Genomic DNA, 21299 nt, shown 5'->3' with positions numbered 1-21299 from the left:
TTATTCAATTTAGAGTTTACAAATTAGTGAATGCATTTACAAAGAAAATTTTCAGATTAATTAAAAATATTCTACCCATGAATTGCTGGTGTCAAAGAAGTGCATTTTCCATAAAGATTCTTAAGTTTAGAGACTTATTTCCTCATTTCCTTATTTCCTCATTTCTGTAAAATCTTTATTCTTAAGCTACAAATTCCTCTGCCATTCTCTACTCCATTCATAGAATTTGGCACAGTTTTGTCTCCTGTGTTTTGACTGACTGTGGTGGTAATGAAGCTTTCTGGGACTGCATCAATAAACCATGAACCAGCCACCCTTCAGTGCACATCACCACATTACACATTTTTGGTTTTTGTACTCTATGAACACCAAGAAAACAAACAAAGTCATCAGCTTACCTTGCCATTTGTTTTAATAAACTAACAGGTTCTGAGTATTAATCCCAGCACAAGAACCTGCCCTAATATCAGCTGAAACACCATTACTACAGGTGATGACTGGTGTCAAATAAGAAATTTGTGGGAATCCACTTGTTTTAATGGTTATCTGTTATTCATGAGATATGCCAGTCTTTGAATAGTACTAGCACTCACAGTGCTCAAGAGATGTTTAAAGAAACGCCTGAAATATCACTTTAGAAAGCCCATTAGGGTGGCCAGGGAAGCACTGTCCCATCCTCACAGCCATCGTGGTCCCTGAGCACAGCACGCTCCCTCACACGGGCTGGCTCAAGGAATTATCATTTGCCCCCAGTTCAATCTTTCAGCCTTTGTGAACAACAGATAACCTGGTAGGTGGAGGTTTACTGCCTTCTTCACCTTCCACTGATTTATAGGATTTGCAACCAGTCAGCTGACAGCAACCAGAGCAGAGGAAGACAAACCCAGTGTCTCTTCTGAAGGTCCTGTCCCTCCTGAAGCCCCCACCATTCCAGCCACACTAACTGCACATTTTTATTCACAAAAGCTTTTCATCTTATTCAGACCCAAAACTAAAGGAATAGCAATAAGTCATATTTTTTATTTCCAATATATTTGTAACAAATGGTGAGGAAAACATCATTTTCTTATGCTTATATTTCAGTTACTATTTGGATGCATTTTCTCCATACAGAAATATCAATAATCATCATGTTTGTTATCCATCATGAGCTTATTCTTCCCACCCCAAGGATGAAGACAACTGGGAGCCTGATATAACCTTCTGCCACCAGTTTAACCACCAAAACCTACAAAAACTGATTGAATATTTCTACCTGAAAGTCAGTGTAAGCAGCAATTTCCTCAGAACCCTGGAAACCTTACAGAGTCAATTGTGCTGCAGTCTTTTGCCATTTATTTTTTCCCCTACACACACACTACAGGAATCTGTAGCAAACCTTCATTCAAATGGGGAAGAGGAATTGAATATATTTTCTGTTAAAATCTTTCTACAATTTGCTTTCATGAAACTATGAGTCTTTCTCATACATGTAACAAAACATTATGGGAAGAACTGTGGAAGCAGCTTATAATGTTGGAGTACATTGCTCCCCACTTTAAAAAAAAAGAAGGTGGCAGCAAAGCAAAGGCAGTTTCAGCTGCTCCTCTTTCCCAAGGTAGGACTGAATGCACATTGAATTAAACATTAGTACAGCCAGGAAAACTGACAGTGCTGCAGAGACAGCTCTTTCTAAACCTGTTTTCCCTTTTGGCAGCCAAAGTGTCTGCTCCAGTGCTCGTGTGCACAACTGACATTGAAGGAGACAACACGAATACAATTTCAGGAAAGCATTAGAAAAGAAAACGAGAGCAAGCTGGATGAAAGCATTTTTTTAATGTATTCCATGAAATTTGTACTATATAGATGGAGTCTTTTTCTTCATGCTGGATTTGAAGGTGGAAAACAATGTGCTTTCCCAAGTGGAAGAGTGGCTGCCAATACAGCCTGCCATACTCTGGAGTCTTTGCTGCAGTCACCACCCTGATCTAATAAAATAGATACCCTAAAGGAAAATTCAAGATACAATTACATATTGGTAATAACATAAAACTATACTGGAACAAAGAGAAGAAGCAGACCAACCAATACACCTTTCACAGTCCATTCTGCACTGTCTCAGAGGGTCAGGCCACCTCACAGGGCAGCAGCATAATGGGAATGGAGTAACAGAGACTTCCAAGTAATTGAACACATTCTGATCCCAAGTGGGCCTGGCTAGACCAATTCTGCTTCAAGCTAGTTTTTAACAGCTCTATAAGCCATACTGTCAACCCCCAACACACACAAATCACCAAAGTAATACCATGCTGACAGAACATTTGATATTTTAGTTTAAGTTCAAAATCCCACTAGTTCCTGCTCTTTACACTCCACCGGCTTACCCACACCTAAATGTACAATATATTGAATAGTATTCCATTAGCACTCCTCTGCTCAAAATAGCTACACAGAAAAACAATAAGCATAGATAAATCAAGTTTCTATAGAGAAGAACTCAAAAGCTAGGAAAGTCCAGAATTATTGGGGTTTATCCTACCTTTTGTTTCTCCATTAAATGTATATTATGATAACTCCTAAAAGGTCATACTTTTTTTTCATCCCAGGATTAGACATACTCACTGAAGAATAGGAGACACTTGATTGAAAAATAGCTGTGCTGTTTTCTTCTATTCTCAAACAGCTTGCAGAGTCTGGCTTTTTTTTCTAATTTGAAGACAGAAATAATCTCACAGGCTTTCCTACCCTGCTTATAGCTATGCTACTGACATGCTTTACAAACACAGAATAATTTCATAGCAATGCAGGAGACATAAGACATTACTTCCTTTTATCAGATAGGGACTTCAAGCAAAGACAAAAAAATTTCTAAGAATCACTGATCTGGGCTATTCTGTCCAAAGAGCTTTGGTGTTGACTTTTCAGAGTATTTGGCACTATTTTTTTCTGACTGACTGTGGTGGTAATGAAAGATATTCTGGTCTTCAGGTGCATCCTTCACCCCCCCACACACTCCCTTACTTTTTGCTGTCTCTGATTGGCAATGAGGTTTGTCCTAAGCTAAGAACACCTGGTGGACACTGCAGGGGGAACTGTCTGGATGCTCTCATTTCTGAGATGGGGAAGCTGACATGTTGCTATTGACTTTGAAAAAGAATATAAAATGCATTGGTAATATTTAAATACATATTAACAATAAATCTAAGCATAATCATCCACTTAATCATTGCGTCCTTCTCATGCCTGGCTGAGAGCCTCATCTGAAATATTCTGCAACACTGGCTTCAGTCACAGCTGTAAATGTGTAATGCTTTTGCAAAGGAGACTGAGAATCTCACACTGAATAGGAGAAATCTGTAATGACAGCAATTTCAGCTGGTGGTGACAATTCCCAATACAGGAGAGGTGGAACCCAGTTCTCTACAGCAGTATTACCTAACTTGTCTTGAAATGATACCTTGAATGAGCAGGAACCTCAGAAGACATCCTGGTTCCCACATTCACAAAAAATGAGAGAAATCCAACAACAACCACATGCTTCACCACATAATCCCTTGCAGAGCTGCACAACAGGCACTTCCACAAGGGTGAAAAAAGGAGACTGCCCAGGCCCTCTTTATCTTGGTGTCCTCCAATTATAAGCGTTTCCCTTTCCCACTTCACTAACAAAACAATGTTTTCTGCAGAACCTCTTATGCTTTAAGTGAACAACTCGATCTCTTCTCCCACTACTGGCTTCCCCAGAAACAATTTCACTTTGTCAGAAATGAATGGCTACAATATCTGAAGTGAGAGACTAAAGTATTTGAGAACAGAAGAAGAATCTTCAAAGACATAGCTCTTAAGTACAGATTACGATTTTTCTGAAGCTTATCACTTGACCAAATTTGGGGCAATTCTCAAAATAATAGTCCAAAGCTACCCACAGCACAAAGGGTACCCATCCCATAAATTCCAAATCCATACCCTTCAGCTTGAATATTTAAAATGAGAGTTCTCCAGATAAAGGCAAGATATCTTGGCCATTTTTGCTGAAAGTAAATATAGGTAATTTGAGACAGACTTTGGCATTTTTGCCTTCAAATAACTGTATTTCACTACTGTGTGCCAGAAGATCATTGCTCACGGGCTGCACCTTGACTGGCACACACAGCTACACCTCCTTGAGAAGGCCCTGTCCAGCCTTTTTGTTATCTTCTCTCAGCACACCAAAGCACAAACCCTTTCCTCAGTACACATCTCCAGTAACAAGGCCTCCATTATGAGGCCCATGACCCTTCCTGGGGTGGATGGAACAATTTCTAGATAAAGCAGAGACTGCAGAGTGCTTCCTAGGATAAGGGACAGAAAACCCATGCTCAGCAATGCTGGTTCACCTCATCTTGTTTCCAAACTAAATATAGAAGCACATCAGCCAGAGCTCATTTTTGACCCAAACTTAAATTAATCGCAAATATTTTCCTCCCTGTGATAGAGAGAAGTATCACAACTCCTACAGGTACCTGAACATGACAGAGAGATTAAGTTACTTTTCCAACATAACTGCTCATAGTCTAAACAAAAATCAACAAAGTCGTACAAGAATTTAAAAAAAGAAAAAAAGAAAATGCACAATTGTTCAGACTCTCTCTGTAATATTTTCCACTCATTTTCTCCTCATACCATCAACTAGCCGGACCACTCCACAAAAAGTATGATTTATTTATGGAATATTGTCTTCCAGACTCACATGAAGAAATTAATTGGGGTTTTGATTTAGACTTGGGGCAGTGTATAATTGTGTGAAGGTCATTTTTATTCAGCAAGACTCTGGTTTCTAAGCAGACACATGTGGGTTTATGTTTGTGAGCATACTGGGTATAAGCATCTGCTGAAGGGAAAAGAATTCTGGCTGATGTTTATACAGCTGAAGTAAGGTTTATATACATTGCATCCTAGGTCTGGAAAAGAGAGAGTATGCAAAAAAAAGACAAATGTTGATGATTCTTCCCTTCTCCTCTTGAAGGAATTCTAATTATGAATAGATGAGGAAATCACAAACTAGAAATGTCCTCAGATATGCTCTGTGCTTCACTTTGACATCAACTGTTTTGCTCAGCTATTCCTGCTCAGAAATCAGACTTTGCTACCAAGCACAAACGTGTTCAGACAAAGGCTGGGACGTTTCCTTTCAAGGCATGGCTGGTGACATGAAATGATCTCTACTTTGCCCACCCTTCTCCATAATAATGTGACTGTCACTCTCTTCTAATTAAATTAGTCGCTTCTACTTCCCATGCTATACATTCTCTTTCCCTCCTCTTCCTCAGTCATGATAAATCTCCATGTGACTTAGGCATCCCATAATTCCGCCTAATTGGTTTCAGCTGTCATTTTTGAAGCTGAAATGCACAGAGAGCCCGGGGCTTGTGAATGGAACGGGAAGCACTTCCAACCTCATTCCCATCATGTAGAACCAGCAATGTGTGAGAGCCCTCCCATTAAAACAAAACCGGGAGGATTTGGCTGCCGGCGATGCCGTCGTGCAGCAGACAGATTGTGATGCTCCACTGAGGCAGCCAGGCTCTTGTGAGCCATTCCTCTCTGCTCAAAGGACAGCACACATTATTTATGCCCTAGCAGCTTTCCCGACTAAAATACTTCCTCTTTTGTCACCAACAAATTCCTAAACCGATAATATAATTTACCAATAAAAGGATGGGCACCAGGAATATTTAAAGTGACAGGAGAACAAAAAAAGCTAATTCCTTTTAAATGGTGTGTGTCCTCCAACCTAAGCACTCTGCAGATTACTGTGCCACAGTTTAAACTTATTTCATGTCACTGGTATCTTCAAAAATGTCAGACTTTTATTTTCATGTATTTCTATATTTTCATGGCTTTCTATAATTCAATCTTTTCCCTCTATGAGATGACACAGTGTTACCCATGCTAACAAAAAATACCCTACAAGGTATCTCTGGGTGATACCTAAGCAACTTCCAGCAAAACAGCAGCAGGCAGCAGCACCAGCTGGGCTGAGCAGCAGGGGAAAGATCTGTATTAGGGAATCAAGGAAGAAAAAACTGCCCCACAAGACACTCATAAAGAAAACAATTCTGTTAACAGATGTTTTGAGTGTCTTGGATATCTCTCACACAGTCAAGAAAGATAAGCATACTTCAAAATACATGAACAATACTATATAGAAAAGGAGACTAGGTGGTGGGGGAGTACGTAATACAGATAGAAACATATCTGAAAATCCAAGAGAGAAAAAGGGATACACAGTTGTCTGATTTTTGGCTGTTGTTAGAAAAGATAAATTTATTTATGGATACAAAGCCTCTGTTCATTCCACAGAGATTAATCTTGTTCCTTACAGACAAGTGAAACACACACCACTAAGAAGAGAATTGCTGAACTAAAAGCTCTTCAACAAAACACAGTTTTCTAAAGATGCCAGTTTATCCTCCTCCTTATTGTCTGTCCACCTTAATAATTCTATCAGCTTTGTGTTCTTAGTAAATCAGGTTAAGGAGACAAAACCAACTTAATTTAGTGAGATTATCTGAACAAAACAATGACATTGCAAAAATAAGTAGGAATTCCTGTTTAGTGCGATCAAAACCTAGCACCAAATCATCAGCTTGTGCAAACTGTGATGGACTTGGAGACCTCAAAATGAACAGAGTTGGGACAATTTTTGCAAGCTGTAACACATGTGCCCACAAGGATGGGCATGTGCAATTTTTCTCTAATTTGTTATGTCAATGAGCTTCCACAACACTGACCACAATATGCACATATAACAAACAAACAATCAAAAATAAATATAATAAAAATTCGAAGATACAAGAAAGTTTCTTGTTAGTGCATGGAAGATACCCATAAGCTCCTGGTGAGAGTGCTTGCTTCAGGACCATGTAAGCAGAACTCAGACATGGGAGGGAGGCTGAAAATCCACATATAGCCACACTAGTCAAGTATCCACATTAATATTGGCATGGCACTGACCATGGATAATTCAATTGTAGCCACACAGAGGGAACTAGAGAATGCCAGTTCATGACAGAAATAAAAAGATAAGGAATATGTGGGATGCCACCAGAACTACTGATGATAGAGTTGTGTATAAATCTATAACATAGTAATAATTATTAAAGAGTCCAACAAAAAACCTCATATGCACTAATAAACAAAAAGCACATAACTAGAAGAATTTATTTTTTAAAACTTTAAAGTAGTAAAATAAACTGGTATATTTTTTCTTTGGTTCCTGACACAGGAAAGCAATGGCATATTAACTTCATTGAAAGACTAAAAGTATTATTATTTTGCTGATGAAAGTTATGATGCAGAAAGATAAATATAGAAAGGACTTTAAAAAAATCTTACCTCTATCTATTATCAATGACAGAATTCTGTTGATTATTTGCCTGAATTGTTCTTTAAAAACTGACAGTATTAGACAAACCTTCACCCCATAGTAGCTTCTGAAGTGCTTTATTATTGTTAGCAGGAAAGGGGCATTCCGTGAGTTTAATCTTTTTCTTCCTTACTGTAATTTCAGATTTTCTTTTTCATCCTCTTAACCATTCACATAGAAATAGGTCACTGACTTTCTCCATGATATATTTAAAGGTTGTAAATGTCTCATCCTTTTTTTATCCCCAACTCTTAAGAGCCCTGCTTACTTTGACTTTTCCTTACAAGGCTTTATTCTCGATGTTTACTCACGCTTGTCTTTTTCCCCCTCAGGTCTCCAGCTGATTCATGTCTTTCTTGTGTTTACAAATTTACCCTTTAGAATGGTGGCCTTACCTGGATCAAGTAGAGTTTCATCACTGGCATGTTTCCTATGCACATGTATCTCACTACATGTATGTGTTTTTGAGGGACTGCAATGACACTTGAACTTTTATTTGTAATTTAGGAAAAAACTAATTGGGATCTGTCAGAAAGCAGAATATCTCATGGGATTTCCAGTATTTCATCTGTCAGCCCAACTCTTGATGTTTCTCATGCTCTGATTTTTTTGTGTGTATTATTTTGGGGTTTTTTTTAAATACTTACATTGAATGCAAGTGTTAATACTCAATAAAAAGAAGAATAATCAATAGATGCTAATTATTAAATGATGCACAGCACACCACAAACCTAACCAATATTTACCAACTGTTAATAAATTGTACAAAAATTGATTATTCAGATACATACAGCCTTCCATCCTGTTGGATTGTAAATCTTGATTAATTTTATTAATACATCTATTGATTAGCATGTGCCCTCCATATGAAGTCTACACAACACGTTGAAGTCCAGCAAAGACGGGATCACAGAACCACAGAACAGGCTGAGTTGGAAGAAACCCACAAGGACCATCAAGTCCAACTCCTGGCCCTGCACAGCACCACCCCCAAGAGTAACACCACGTGCTCAAGAATATTGCATGAGTAACATCTGCCCTTGCTAGACATATGCAAACTTCTTAGCCTAGTAGGAGTATTTTTATTTAAAATTAAATAAATTTTTTCATTCCTTCTTTCCTACCAATTCCCATGTCTGGCAGAACCTTAACCTCTCAGCAAAGCACTAAACACTTTCCTTCTGAAATCCCACCTCAATCCCTCCCTCCTGAAGCCTATTTTGTTTGCATCTCCAGCCTGATTTGGACATCAGCAGCACCTGTCTCTGATCTGCTCATTAAAACTTGAAAAACAAGGCTTTTCCCAAGAGCACTATTCCCTTACTGCCTCTTCTCAATAGCACAGGATTTCCTTTCTCTCTGTTTACCCTCAGCCTTGATCTGTCATCTTTTTCACTGCAATTTAAGCAATGCAACTTATGGCAAGCCTGGGGCACGAGTCAGGGTTAAGCTACAGGGGAGCAGCTCCTTCTCTGGTCAAGGTAAACAGAAATTCCTAAATTCAGCTGCTGCCATGGTGGAGCCCTGGGTGGTTGCTCCTTGCCAGGGAGGACGAGCACGTTCACAGCAAGCAAGGGCACCTGGCTTTTGCAGAGCTTCCCCAGCTTTCAGGCCTTGCTGACCATAGCTGGACAGGCACCTTGATTTCAAATGGGAAGAAAATCACCCATCATTTTACTTTCACACCAAAATCATCTAATTCAGGCTCCAAATAAGATTCACTTGAAGTCAAGGATTAGGAGACTCCTCCTTCCTTCTTGTGCCCAGTTTCTCCCTAGGTATGACACATCACTGAAGGATCCTCGTGAGAACAGCTCAAAAGCAGCTCTGGGATACTACTGATTTTCCCTGCTCTCTCACCCACTAAAAAAAAAAGTGGCTTTTTTGGTTTGCTTTCACAAACAAGCAATGCCATCATACCTTTGGTTTCAACACTTGCTCCCTAATAAAATAAATAAAAACGGAAAAACAATAGTAGTCTTCAATCCAAATTATCAAAAGTTATAAGAAATTGAAATTTTTCAATGGAAAAATTTTTGATCCTTGCACATAATTAATTTTGCCCATTTTCTTACATTATACTTTCTAAGTATTATGTAAGACAAATTTGTCCCAAGACAAATTCAAAATCTCAGCTGTGTAATTCTTAATTCTGATAAAGGCAATTTCCAATAAGCTTTAAAATGAGAAACTCACACCTATTTTTTTGTTACAGGAAATGGGAGGGAAATGTAACTAATTAACTTTATTGAGTAAACTCATTGTATAACAACCTATTTTAGCTGCTGCAATGAAGCAATGAAAATTAAATGCTCTTCTTTAATGGAAAGGAATTTTTAGAAGCAAAAACATACACAAATATTAAAATAGGCAAGGCAATTGAAAATGCTTGGGTTTAAATTACATTATTAGATTACTCTGGAGCTTTTTCACCATTGAGGCAGACATAATATTGCTCATTACTCATCCTTCCAATTATAAGTATCTGTTCTTGTTGCAAACCTAGTTCATAAATATTGAAAGCATGATGCAAAGTATTGCTATACAAGCTCACTTTACATGCTAGGAATAGGACGAGCTGCTGGTTCATTTATTGATAATAATATACTTACATAATTATGCATAATACTAAAAACCTCATTATCATTCTACCAAGCCTGTAGCAAATATATTTTGCTTAGGATTGCCTTTCAGCAATTATAGGTTTCTAAATTCAGTCATCTTCCTTCTAAATAAACAAGTGAAGCAGCAAACGGCAGCAGCTAATGATCATTTTAGAGCAAACAGATGTGAAGCCATCTTCAGAGATCTCACCTATTAAATCCACCACCTCCTTGGGCAAAGCTGGCCACACCAGTGACACTGGCACTAAAGCCACCATCCCCATAACATCACCTAAACTAACACCCAACCAGAGCCTGGTGAGGAAGGGAACAAAACCTTTGTGAGCAGTCGTATGCCGCCACTGAACTGTGAAGCTGAACTGACCTTTTACTTTGGGGAGTCACTTCAGTCTCAGACAGCAGACGCAAAGCATCAAAATCTCTTTTTCAGGTCTTGCTTAGCACATCCCAGTTAACTATACAGAAATAATTTTCTTTACCATTTATACATGAAAGACTATCAGCCATTCAGGTTTTGTAGAGGAAATTCCAAGCTGTTCATTCGCAAAACTCCCCAGGTAACAATGCCTCTCAGGCATCCAGTGATAAAACTGAGCTCTAAGCATGCTTTGCAATATGCTGGTGTAAGAGTTAACATATGCCTTAGTAAGAAGGTACTGTATTCTAAACTATTTTCTACAAAGTTCTTTCATTGAAAAAGAGTAAGCTCCCTTTCTCCCACATAAATGTTCAGCTCCACATTCAGCACCAAAATGTTGGTATGGAGAATAAATTTCTCCCAGTCTTCAACTATCAGACAGAATTTTTAAAGATTAACTTTTCTTGGCTTTGCAGACCACCTGTCGTGTCTTCACATGACACACACACACACATATTTAAAAGAAAACTTATTTCAGGGACTCAGAGATTTTAATTACTGCCATGTTCCCTTTCAGAAGCTATTCTGCTTTCAGCATTTAACTTACTACCATAATGCATTTTGGAATTTAAGGTGCTGCTACATGAAATTAAATTTTATTCTACTCTTTCAGGGTCAATGCTGAAAACAAACACCTCTGTTAACCTCAGACATTTCACCAGTATTATTTTCCCCAAGGAATCATCTCCAATCTAGTAACCCAAAGTTCCCATTTTCTGAGAACTCTCGGATCACTAACTGTTCATTCCTAAATTAGTCAAGATAAGTCACTCAGATGTCTTTTATTATGTTTGAAAAGGTCAGTAGTAATCAATGGCAATAGTGTATCAGTTCCATGATATCCCTTTATGAAATAAATCAAATTCAATCCCTTTTAGGTTAGGATTCAGTCATTCAAAAACGTACATCACCATGTAATTTTAATCACATGAACATTTTGACTTCTTTCAGTGCAAATTACTCATATGATTGAGCTAAACCACATACAGGTGCTAAAATAACAACAAACCAGACATTACAGATACAGAGCTCAGTAACACCAATTACACAGCTAGATTGCATACTCAACCAGCCAAAATTAGTACTTTTAAATGGGTAACTGTAATTTTTGCCTCTGCACATTCACACCATGCACTGAATGGAAGCTTTATAACCAAAGGAACAAATGAGATCCTTGCAATCATGCAATTAAAGCCTGTATCATGCACACCCACAAGAATTCATTTCAGGCTATGTGGCCATTCTCAAGCATTATCAGATAGCATTCACTGCTTGATCAGACTGTAACTTTACACTACCAAACAATGAAAACAGACTTTTTAAAATAAATTCTGTCATCTCAAGGCACAGGAGCATATTACAATGTCATTATTATACAGTCTTTATGCTGTTTGGAGAGACTAAAGTATCCTTCCTTTCTTCCCCAGCAGCACCTTGAGAGACTGCCTACCAGCCTAAACACTAAAATATTACTTGGATCAGTTGCTAGAAACCATTACTAAATGAGATTCTCAAACAGCCTCAATAGCTACCAAACACCATTGGAACCAAAAGGTGCAACCTCCAGCAGGGCTGTTTGCTCACTGAAAAACAGCTTAGTGAATCCAGAAAAATGTGTCACTGTATGAAGCTTAATCTGTGTCAGTGCATGGCTGCGAGCCAGAGTCTTAAACAACTTTTCTTAAACAACCTTCCTCGATATAAAATCCAGAAACTTGCATCAGTGTAATAAGCAAAATGTAAAATCCATCCATTTGAAATTAGTGTAATAGGCAAGTCCATCTGTTTTAGGGAGAAACATATTCTATACATCTAATTTCTCAACCAGTTCTGAAGAATACAGCTAAATACAGCTGCTGATAAATGGGATTGCAAAATGTATTCATGTAAAGATATGCAAATAAGCATACACTGACCATTAAATAAAATTAAGTATCAAGGCTTTTCCTATGTTAATTCAGTGTGTAAGTCAGGAGGAGGAAAATTACTGAATTTAAAAAAAGGAATTAAATTTTTATTACTGTTCCAATACCCGAGGTAAAAGAATACATACTGTATCAAATGCTCAGCAGGCTGCTGCAGCTGAATTCCCTCAACCTCACAGCACAGCACATTTATGTAAACACACAAGGTGAATGGCTTCTCCAGACAGGATTGTCTGATGCTGTGTGCATTGTCATGGAAAAATTAAGGCCTGCCCCCAAGAAACACACAAAATAATTTCATCTGTCTTAAGCAGAGTTGTATTTAGAGTAATGCTAGCAATCACTGTACTTGATAAACAGTGTCTTATATATAATACAATGGCTGATATTATACTGAAAATACAACAGTGTCTAAAGTCATTTGTTCCTTTTACATTACATGTTCTTGGACCCATCTGTGAAAACTGGCAGGTTAATTATGATAGTACATTGCATAAGTCCACAGCTAAATGCTGAAGTAGCTCTACATAAATGCCATATGTTTGTCTCAGAAAAACTAAAAAGATTAATTAGGACGCCAAGGCCGGTACTTTGGAAAGTAATACTCTCAACACAATTACACTGTCTACTATGTAAATTGAAGTTTTAATTAATAGGTTAAGCATTAGTCATGGAAAAACTAAAAAAATCCCAAATTCTAAATTACATGCATCAGACTTTTTTTATTGATATCACTTATAAAAAGACACTCTGCACAAGCCAATCACACAAAAAAAGGCAATTTAAACTTGATATAAGCTTTTCATCAAGGAGCTACCTGTTAAGCATTTCAGTCTTGTTTTTTCCCTACATAATTCTCACCTATTTAAAGTTACCTGATCACACCAATAAAGAAAAAGCTTCAAAAAACAAACTGTAACTAGGAAGCAGAGTACATTTGAAAAGTCAACTCAGCAGTCTAAGGCCCTTCAAGAGCCTAGCAGCCACTTCTCCATCTCTGAATCTGGTTAAACCCAGCTTTTAGCCTACTCCACTACAAAGCAAAATCTCATAGCCATCACTCCCCTGAATAAAGTAAAGCGTTATTTTGGCCTGATTCATAGATCACTGATGGTAAAGAGAGCACTTCCATAAAATTTAATACACTCTGGACCATATCTAGAACATACAGTCGCTTTACTCACCACATATTCAAACACAAGTGTCAAGGTCTCCTTGGTGTGAATGATGTCATGAAGCAGCACAATGTTTGCATGTTTCAATCCTTTCAAAAGAGAAGCTGAAAAACAAAACATACATGTTATCTTTAAGAGTATCCAGACATTTTATATTGATTTGCCCTCTTTTTTTAGTGACTTAAATGAGCTTCATAACCTGACAACCAATAGTTTTACTTTAGCATCTTCTATGTTCATGAGTTTCACACATCCAGTTTTTGAAGATCACACCTTCCCATTCAATGCTATTTTCTCCTCCTTGCTGGTCAAACTCAGCCTCACTCTGAGGCCAAAACAAGCTGGAGCAAGACATTCTTCCTTTACACAGCCTCCTCTAAGTGAATCACTCATGTCAGAGCAACAAGACACCAAGAGCACTCCTACACTCAAAGGTTTTTTTTCTCTCAGACAAAAGTCAAGCATGTCTTTTCAAAGCATAATCTTTCCTATCCAACACAACAGAGCCACTGTCTAAATTAAGTGCAGCGTCCATCCTGAGAAAAGAGTTTTAAGCAATAATACTCCCTTCTCTCAAATATAACAGATTTAATGAATCATTTGTATTAGCCCCTGAGAATAAATACATTGTATTTTCTCACTAATTTTTTAAAGGTACTAGCTCATGTTCTCAGAAAAGACAAAGACTTATCTAGTGAACTTTCAGGTAATCTCCTTCACTAATTTTTTTTACAACCTAATACATATTTAATGTTCATTCCATATTACATATTTAATGTTCCACAAGATGTGGCATATTTTAGCAATATATGCTGACAAGCCATGTGTTGTTACCAATGTCGTTCTGTTGTCAGTGCCTTGTCATCTCATGCACACATCTGAGCAGGACTATCAGTCACCCTAGCAAGTAAATAATAGATACAAAGACATGCAAATGAGTGGCACATTTCTAAACTGAATAATGTGGAACTTTCTTCTCTCACCCTTCTACTTTTGTCAAAGAAAAAAAATGAAAGGTCAAATGTGTGTCTCAATCCCTTACTGTGCTCAAAGGAAGCTCCAGTGCTGCCACAGCACTGCTACCCCTTGCTGTCCTATTCAGGGTTTTCTATCAGGCTGAGGTAACTCCAGGGGTCAGCTGGCTTTGAATTAAGATAAGTACATATCTCTCATTCTGGTCTTTAGGAGATCAATCTGACAAGTTAATCACTCTAGGAAGCAACACAAAAGCAACATGGCATCTGGCTGCATCAGTGGTCCTCCACAAGCATCCTTTGCATCAAACTCAGAAATTCATCCTAGGCAGAAGGCAGACAGCAAAGAGGAAATACCACAAAGCTGCTTCAAAGAGACTATCATCACAGACATCATGAAGACAGGACTGCAAGCCTGCAAGGAAACTTTTTGTCCAAGAATGAGGCAACCCTACAACCTGGATGAAGAGGTGAGAAGAAAAATTTCAAAAGAACTTGCTTCAGCCTGCACTCCAAAGCTCATGCTATTTAGACAGCCAGCACAGAGGAGTCTTTCCTGTACTCTGACTTTGTTGCCACTGGGCTGTAAAATAGCTACTGTAATTACAAATAAGAATTGAGATCAGTGCATGTCTAGAAACTGTTAGTATCCCACAAATTAAATAGAGGCCTTTATCAGAAAAGAGCCGTGAGCAATTTTCAAGGGATGCTCATTTTAGAACTTGGACAATTATTTGGAACTAAAGCTCACAGAGATTTGGATATGTTGGGTTTTTTTTAAAGACAACAATGAGAAATTGCTGCAGGAAAAAGGTAGGGATACACAAAAAAGATAAAGAATAACTGTTCTGAAAGGTACCTTCTAATAGAAACAAGAACTTGTAACCTGGGGAAACCATAAGAAGATTTCACCTGAAGTAACTGAGGTTTTCACCAGCTCTTTCCTCAAACCTTATTGATCAACCACACATTCACAGACACTGTGAAAAAAAACTTCCTCCTAGCAGAGCCTGTGTCAAACTCCAATGGTATTTATAGCCTCTGTCAGCTTTTGCTGTTCAGATCATCACCTGAGGCCTTTAATTCCTCTAGTTTGCCATTACTTTGTTGCTAGAATCTCTATAAGAGTCATTAAAGCTTAAACAGTACATTGAAAGCAGCTTACCTCAAGGTCTTTGCAAATACTGTCTCTTCCCTTCAGTCCCCTCCCCCACTCTTATTTATCTTCTCTAATATCCAATTCTCCCCTTTTACAGCCTCTGTAATCAGCATCTGCCATATATTACAAGAATTACAAAATATCACCTGCAGGGTGAAATTTCTGTCTTTGCCATTAAGCCAAGTGAAATACAGTAGGTAATATAGTACAGAGAGCAAAATCATCTTAATTGCATGAATTTTACACGGCAGAAATAACCAATTACACTATGAATTTACATTGTGAGAAAACAAATATAACTGGTGAAAGTAAGAGAATTATTCCACATGTTCTTCTATCAGGACTTACTATTAAGAAGATTGCCTGTCTTATGAAAACATTGCCTTTTTTCTTTAAAAAAAAAAAGAGGGTGGGAGGGAAATTAAAAAGAAAAAAAAAGGGGGGGCGGAGGGGAAATTAAAGAGAAAAAAAAGTTGTATGAAACAGGTAAGCTGTTTCTTCTTCCACAGACTACTTTAAAAACAAAATGAAATATGAACTATAATATGGAGGTTTTTTTCCAGAAAAACAGCTTTTCAGCTGTTTTGACCTCTACACCACCTCTTTTGGGCAAGTTTTTACAGGAAGGGGATAGAACTTTGGATGAACTCCATTAATTCAAAGACAAAACCCAGAGATCCACATCCAAAAGAATAAAAAGGAGTCCAGAGAATCTGTCAGCATCAGCTTGAGACAAGGTTGACTTTACCTTTGAAGCTGCCAATGCAGCTGCTACTGGAGCTCAGTGAGCAGTCAGGTACTGCTGTGCCTGATGTTACTTCTAGAACAAAATAATTCCATCAGAGAAGGCCATCTCCACCCAGTGATTATCACCCATGGTCTTCACACAGAGTTGTTTTCTTCTAAGATAAAAGGACTAAAATGTTGTTGAAAAAGCACTGTAACAACTGTACATTGTTGTTGCAGTGCTTTTCCAAAAGTGGAACCAATGTACTAGTACTTACCGTACTCTTAATATGCATTTTTAATGACAAAATTATACAATGCTGCTTCAAAAGTACTGGCATTCTTTTTTTACCCTTGTTATGAAATGTAAGATAAACAGATGGCAGCACTTTTAATTAATTTCTCCAAAGAGTTCTGAGGAGGAACAGCAGCAAGGAATGTTAAAATTCATTTTCAAAACACTTTGGACAAGGTATTATATGGGTTTGAATGGCCAGGTGCTTTTTCTGTCACCTGTGTTTGCACAGTCCCACACAGCCAATTCTAATAGTAAAACCCAGGGAAGGCAAATTGTTGACATACTTCAACAATTAACATCCCAGATGATGATTTCTGTGACTTTTACACAAGCTCATGATCTGAGTTGCTAAATGTACCAACACTCCACACTTTCCATCAAGGGCTAATAACCATATTTGCATACTTAAAAGAAACACATTGCATTTGCTTGAATAACCATCACAGGCTTTGCTTCCAACAAGGGAACGCTCTCATCTATTATGAGCTCCTGGCAAGCTGCCATATCGCTTGTGCTGGTCAAGGAGGTTTTTGCTGTTCCCAGATGAGCTGGATTCTAAAGTACACTCACTCCACAAGCAAGGCAAGCCAGATGGACTGCAGCCAAGTCTTACCCAAGACCTGAGCAGCATCAGTAAATCAGTGCTGTGCTCCCTGCGGGGTTCACAGCATCAGCTCAAGCCTGACACTCCATTTAACAAAGCCTTGTGACTTTTAGATCAGCCTCAGCTTGGGAGTGTTTTGAAAAAGGCTATTCCCATATCTCATAAAGTAATATTTCACAGCTGTTTGATAAATTCAACAAAAGTAACTATTACTATTGACTCCCAGGTCACACAGAAGAACCTTTCACTAGCAAAGATAGTAGTTGTGGACATGGTAAGTACATTAAGCTCGAACATTAATTATGCTCCTTTGATCATCCATTCAGTCTTTCAATTCCTGAGTATCATTTTAATCTCACTTTGTGAAAAATCACAAACCTCTACTGGAGCTTTAGACAGAAGAATAACCCATGATTTTCAAACTGGCTGATATTTCAGTGACCTGGAAGCTTTTCTTAGCAGCAGCAGAACTCAGCCTCATGCTGCTCATATGCACCATAACGTACAACTGCTGATGAAGCTCTCTCATATTTCCACATTTTCAACATTTTTCTAAAAAACATAACTATAAAAATACCTGCTTTCCTCAGTAACAGGGTGTCCTCTGGGATTACCATGCACCAATGCTAACTATTGCTCATGCTGCTACTCACATGCAGTGCTCACCCTTTCTCACTGCCACTCCAGGAGGATTTCTCTCATCAGGAGACTTTTGAAGACTGCACACCATGGAAGCTTGCACTTCTCTAATGCTGTTAAAGCAACTGTGCATCTTTGCTGCCCTGTTGGATTTCTGACATGCCAAAGAACACATATTCTAGTCAGTAACACAAATCTGTGAAAGCAAGTAAGCTGCTGTGCTTCAGAGCCAAACAACTTATCTTTAAAATTCTGCAGCTTGTCACACTCTGCAGACACAACGGTGCTCTGTCAGAGTGCCAACTTCCTTGCATACACATTGGGATCAGCCTCTGAGCTCTCCTGGAAAGGCATCCTTAGTGAGAAAACATTCATGAGGTTTTTTTCTTATAATCATGTTTTCTGAACAAACACACTCAAATGTGTCTCACTGCCTGCACAAACTACAGTTCTGCTTCTTTCCCAGCAACTTATTTTCAATCTATACATCTTTCATAGCAATTTTTAAAATTTGGCCTGAGAGCACAACGTCCCATATACTTCTCATCCACTTCCCACACAGCAGGGTTTTCTGTGTGCAAAATGTTACTTAGAATTCTACCACAGAGACAGGAATTCAGCACTCTGTTGGTTTTGCAGCAATAAATACGCAGTAATTTCCTCCTCAGAAATGCAGTCCCCAAATCTACACTTTGCTGTTTTCCAGTTCACCCATCTGAAATGATTTACTATGAGCAAATAGCTTTGCTTCCCTAGAACCCTAACATAGCAAAATTAAAATCAGTGAAAACTGTACATCCTAGGTAAGACCACACTGACCAGAAACTTCCCATCTTCTCACCACAGGACATATTCTGCAGAATTATTATTATTTATAGCACATATGTAATCCCAAGTAATTTATTTTAGAGCTGCATACCTATAAACACACAGAATTGGTCAGCTTCCAATTTGATCTTAGTGGACACAATGCAATAAAGATAGGTAGGCCACTCTTCAGCTTGGAAGACTTTTTAGGAGGAAGTTTCATAACAAATTGCAAAAGAATTTGTGAGCTACAGAAAGAAAAATAAAAAGCAGAATAGAAAACTTTAGATGGGTTATTACATGAGCTTAGCTCAATTGCTTTCTTTACAGCTAATTTGACCCTCATAAAAGTCTCTTCTAGATCTAACAAATAGTCTTTATTCTAGTTTTTTATTAAGTCAAAAAATTACACAGTCTTCACATGCTTGCAAGTACTTGGTAGTCCTTCAACTGTAGGTTGCTTTGCTGGAGGGACTACATGGATAAAATTAGCTTCATTTACCTCCTCATCTTCAATTCAGGCTTTCATGAGAGACTTGAAATTTTAAACAAATTTTTTTTTTGTTTGTGAAATTTATTCTTGCTGCTCCTTCTTGAAAGTGTAGTGTGCTATTAGAGAAGAAATACAGAAAAAGGGGGTGTGTAGCAATGCATAGGCACGGTCAAAGGTTCTTTTTGTTACAGCTGTAGTCCCCTAAGCAAAAGGCAAGTCACAAACCTGCTAAAATCTCTTTGCCTATTGAACTGGAATAAAACACTGGAAGGACTGATCAAATAAGCCCTGAAAAGCACTACAATATATTATTCTAACAGTTATAGAGAAGACTGCTGCCATATGAAATGAATGTCTCTTTCATTACATTCTAGATATAAATACATGCATTGTGTATTGTTCCCAGTGCTCTTCCAACACAAGTGCAGATGGAGGTTAAAAATAATGAGACATCATCCTATTAAAGCCAGACTCTTTTGGAAAGCAATTACAATATGCTACTCCTATCTTGTAGCAGCCAGTCATATTTTGCCTTCCCTATCCATTTCAGTATTCAAAAGAAGAAACTGTGTAAACCAAAAATATGCAGTGTTTACAGAAAACAACTCTATAATGCAGGTAGCCTGTAAAAGCAGGAACAGTTCTATTACTTTTTGATGCACACATAGCATGACCAGGAATAATAACACAATCTATTTATAAAACCATCCCTGGCTGTTTTTAGCCCTGTTACTGTGATGAATTTCAGACACTGTCTTCACATAAATAGGTATCTACCTTAGGATTACTTGAAAGTTTTCAACCTAAATAGTTCCTCCCATCTCTCAAAAACAGGCTTTAGTAACAACTTCTGTAACCCACAGAAAAACTTTCCCTTTTGAAAAAAAACCCAAACTCCTCAACCCAGTGTTTTGGAGTAGAGATTAAAAATCTGGGAAGAGGCCTTTAAAATAGAAATACACACTTTGCCATCTCTGTGAAACTACTCTAAATTTGGTTAAGTTAAAGCTTTGGAAAGCTTTTGTCTCTTTGGGTCAGCCTGACTGTCAGCAGTGTGAAAGGAAAGAGAAATACCAAAAAGGGGAGATGGCAGGAGGGGCTGTGATCCGCAGTGGAAGCTAGGACAGCTGGGTAAGGAGAAAAAAAAGCCACAGGACAAATGAACATCCTTCACAGGTGGAAAAATGCAGAAAGTGGAAAGAGCACATAGGCAAGACAGAAAAGGGACAGGATGAAGAGCACAGGGCAAGTAAACATATTTTGGGGGAAGCACACAAGAACCTGCAGACACTAGCACATATTTGCCACTGATGTCCATACAAGAACCCAAGATTCCCATGGCTTTCAGCAGGAATCAGTGAAAGTAGCTGGCAGTTTTGCTCATTCTCCTGCAATTTCAGCCTACAGAGAGAAGCACCCTTCAAAGTAGCAGTTAACATTCCAGTTCAAGCAGGATGTGTTCATGAGAGCTAGCAAATATATTGAAACATTGGAGTGAGATGCAACACCAGAAAATAGAAGATAGATTTCCTCTTGCTTTTTCAAACACTTGGAACATTACTTACACAAAAATCCAAATGAAAATAAACAATGCTAGGCCAAGTGCTCAAAACAGAGATGGACTACAATTACAGGGGCTGCCACAATGCAAACTCCATTCCTGATGTCACTACCATGAGACAAGCCAGAGTTTCAGTTCACAGCTGCTTCACATCTATCTTGCATTTATCTCACTTTGACAAACTGCAAATTCACAGCCCAACTTCTCCTGCAGTGGCCAACTTTTGTGCTTGTACCCATTAACTGTTCCCAGGTCTTCAATTTTGTTACAGATGGAATAAATACAGTGGAAGGATCTTGCGCATTCATGAGAGAAGATGAAAACTCTACGAGGTCTAAGCCAGAAGAAAATCAGCCTGATCTTTACCCTTACCTAACCACTGACTAAGCATAACTTTAAGTCACTCGAGCTGATAATATTACCATGTCCCTCATTTTCTGAATATTTCCACTTTTGATCTTCATTCACACTTACCAGAACAGCAGAGTGCCTCCAATTATTACAGAACC

General features: G+C 38.2%; 1 protein-coding gene across 2 annotated transcripts in view; it reads right to left on the bottom strand.

Annotated features, from left to right (window-relative positions):
• The window catches only part of CDK14 (cyclin dependent kinase 14), a 310857-nt gene that overhangs the window by 165807 nt on the left and 123751 nt on the right, over positions 1 to 21299 (bottom strand). For both annotated transcript variants that reach the window (XM_058806832.1, XM_058806840.1), the window contains one exon: positions 13539 to 13633. In XM_058806832.1, the coding sequence (XP_058662815.1) occupies positions 13539 to 13633 (95 nt within the window). The remainder of the gene's footprint in view (positions 1 to 13538; positions 13634 to 21299) is intronic.

The sequence above is a fragment of the Ammospiza caudacuta genome, chromosome 1 (genome assembly GCF_027887145.1).
Source record: "Ammospiza caudacuta isolate bAmmCau1 chromosome 1, bAmmCau1.pri, whole genome shotgun sequence".
Classification (NCBI taxonomy): domain Eukaryota; kingdom Metazoa; phylum Chordata; class Aves; order Passeriformes; family Passerellidae; genus Ammospiza; species Ammospiza caudacuta.
Note: the sequence above shows the minus strand (reverse complement) of the source record. Positions and strands in the feature narration are given on the sequence as shown.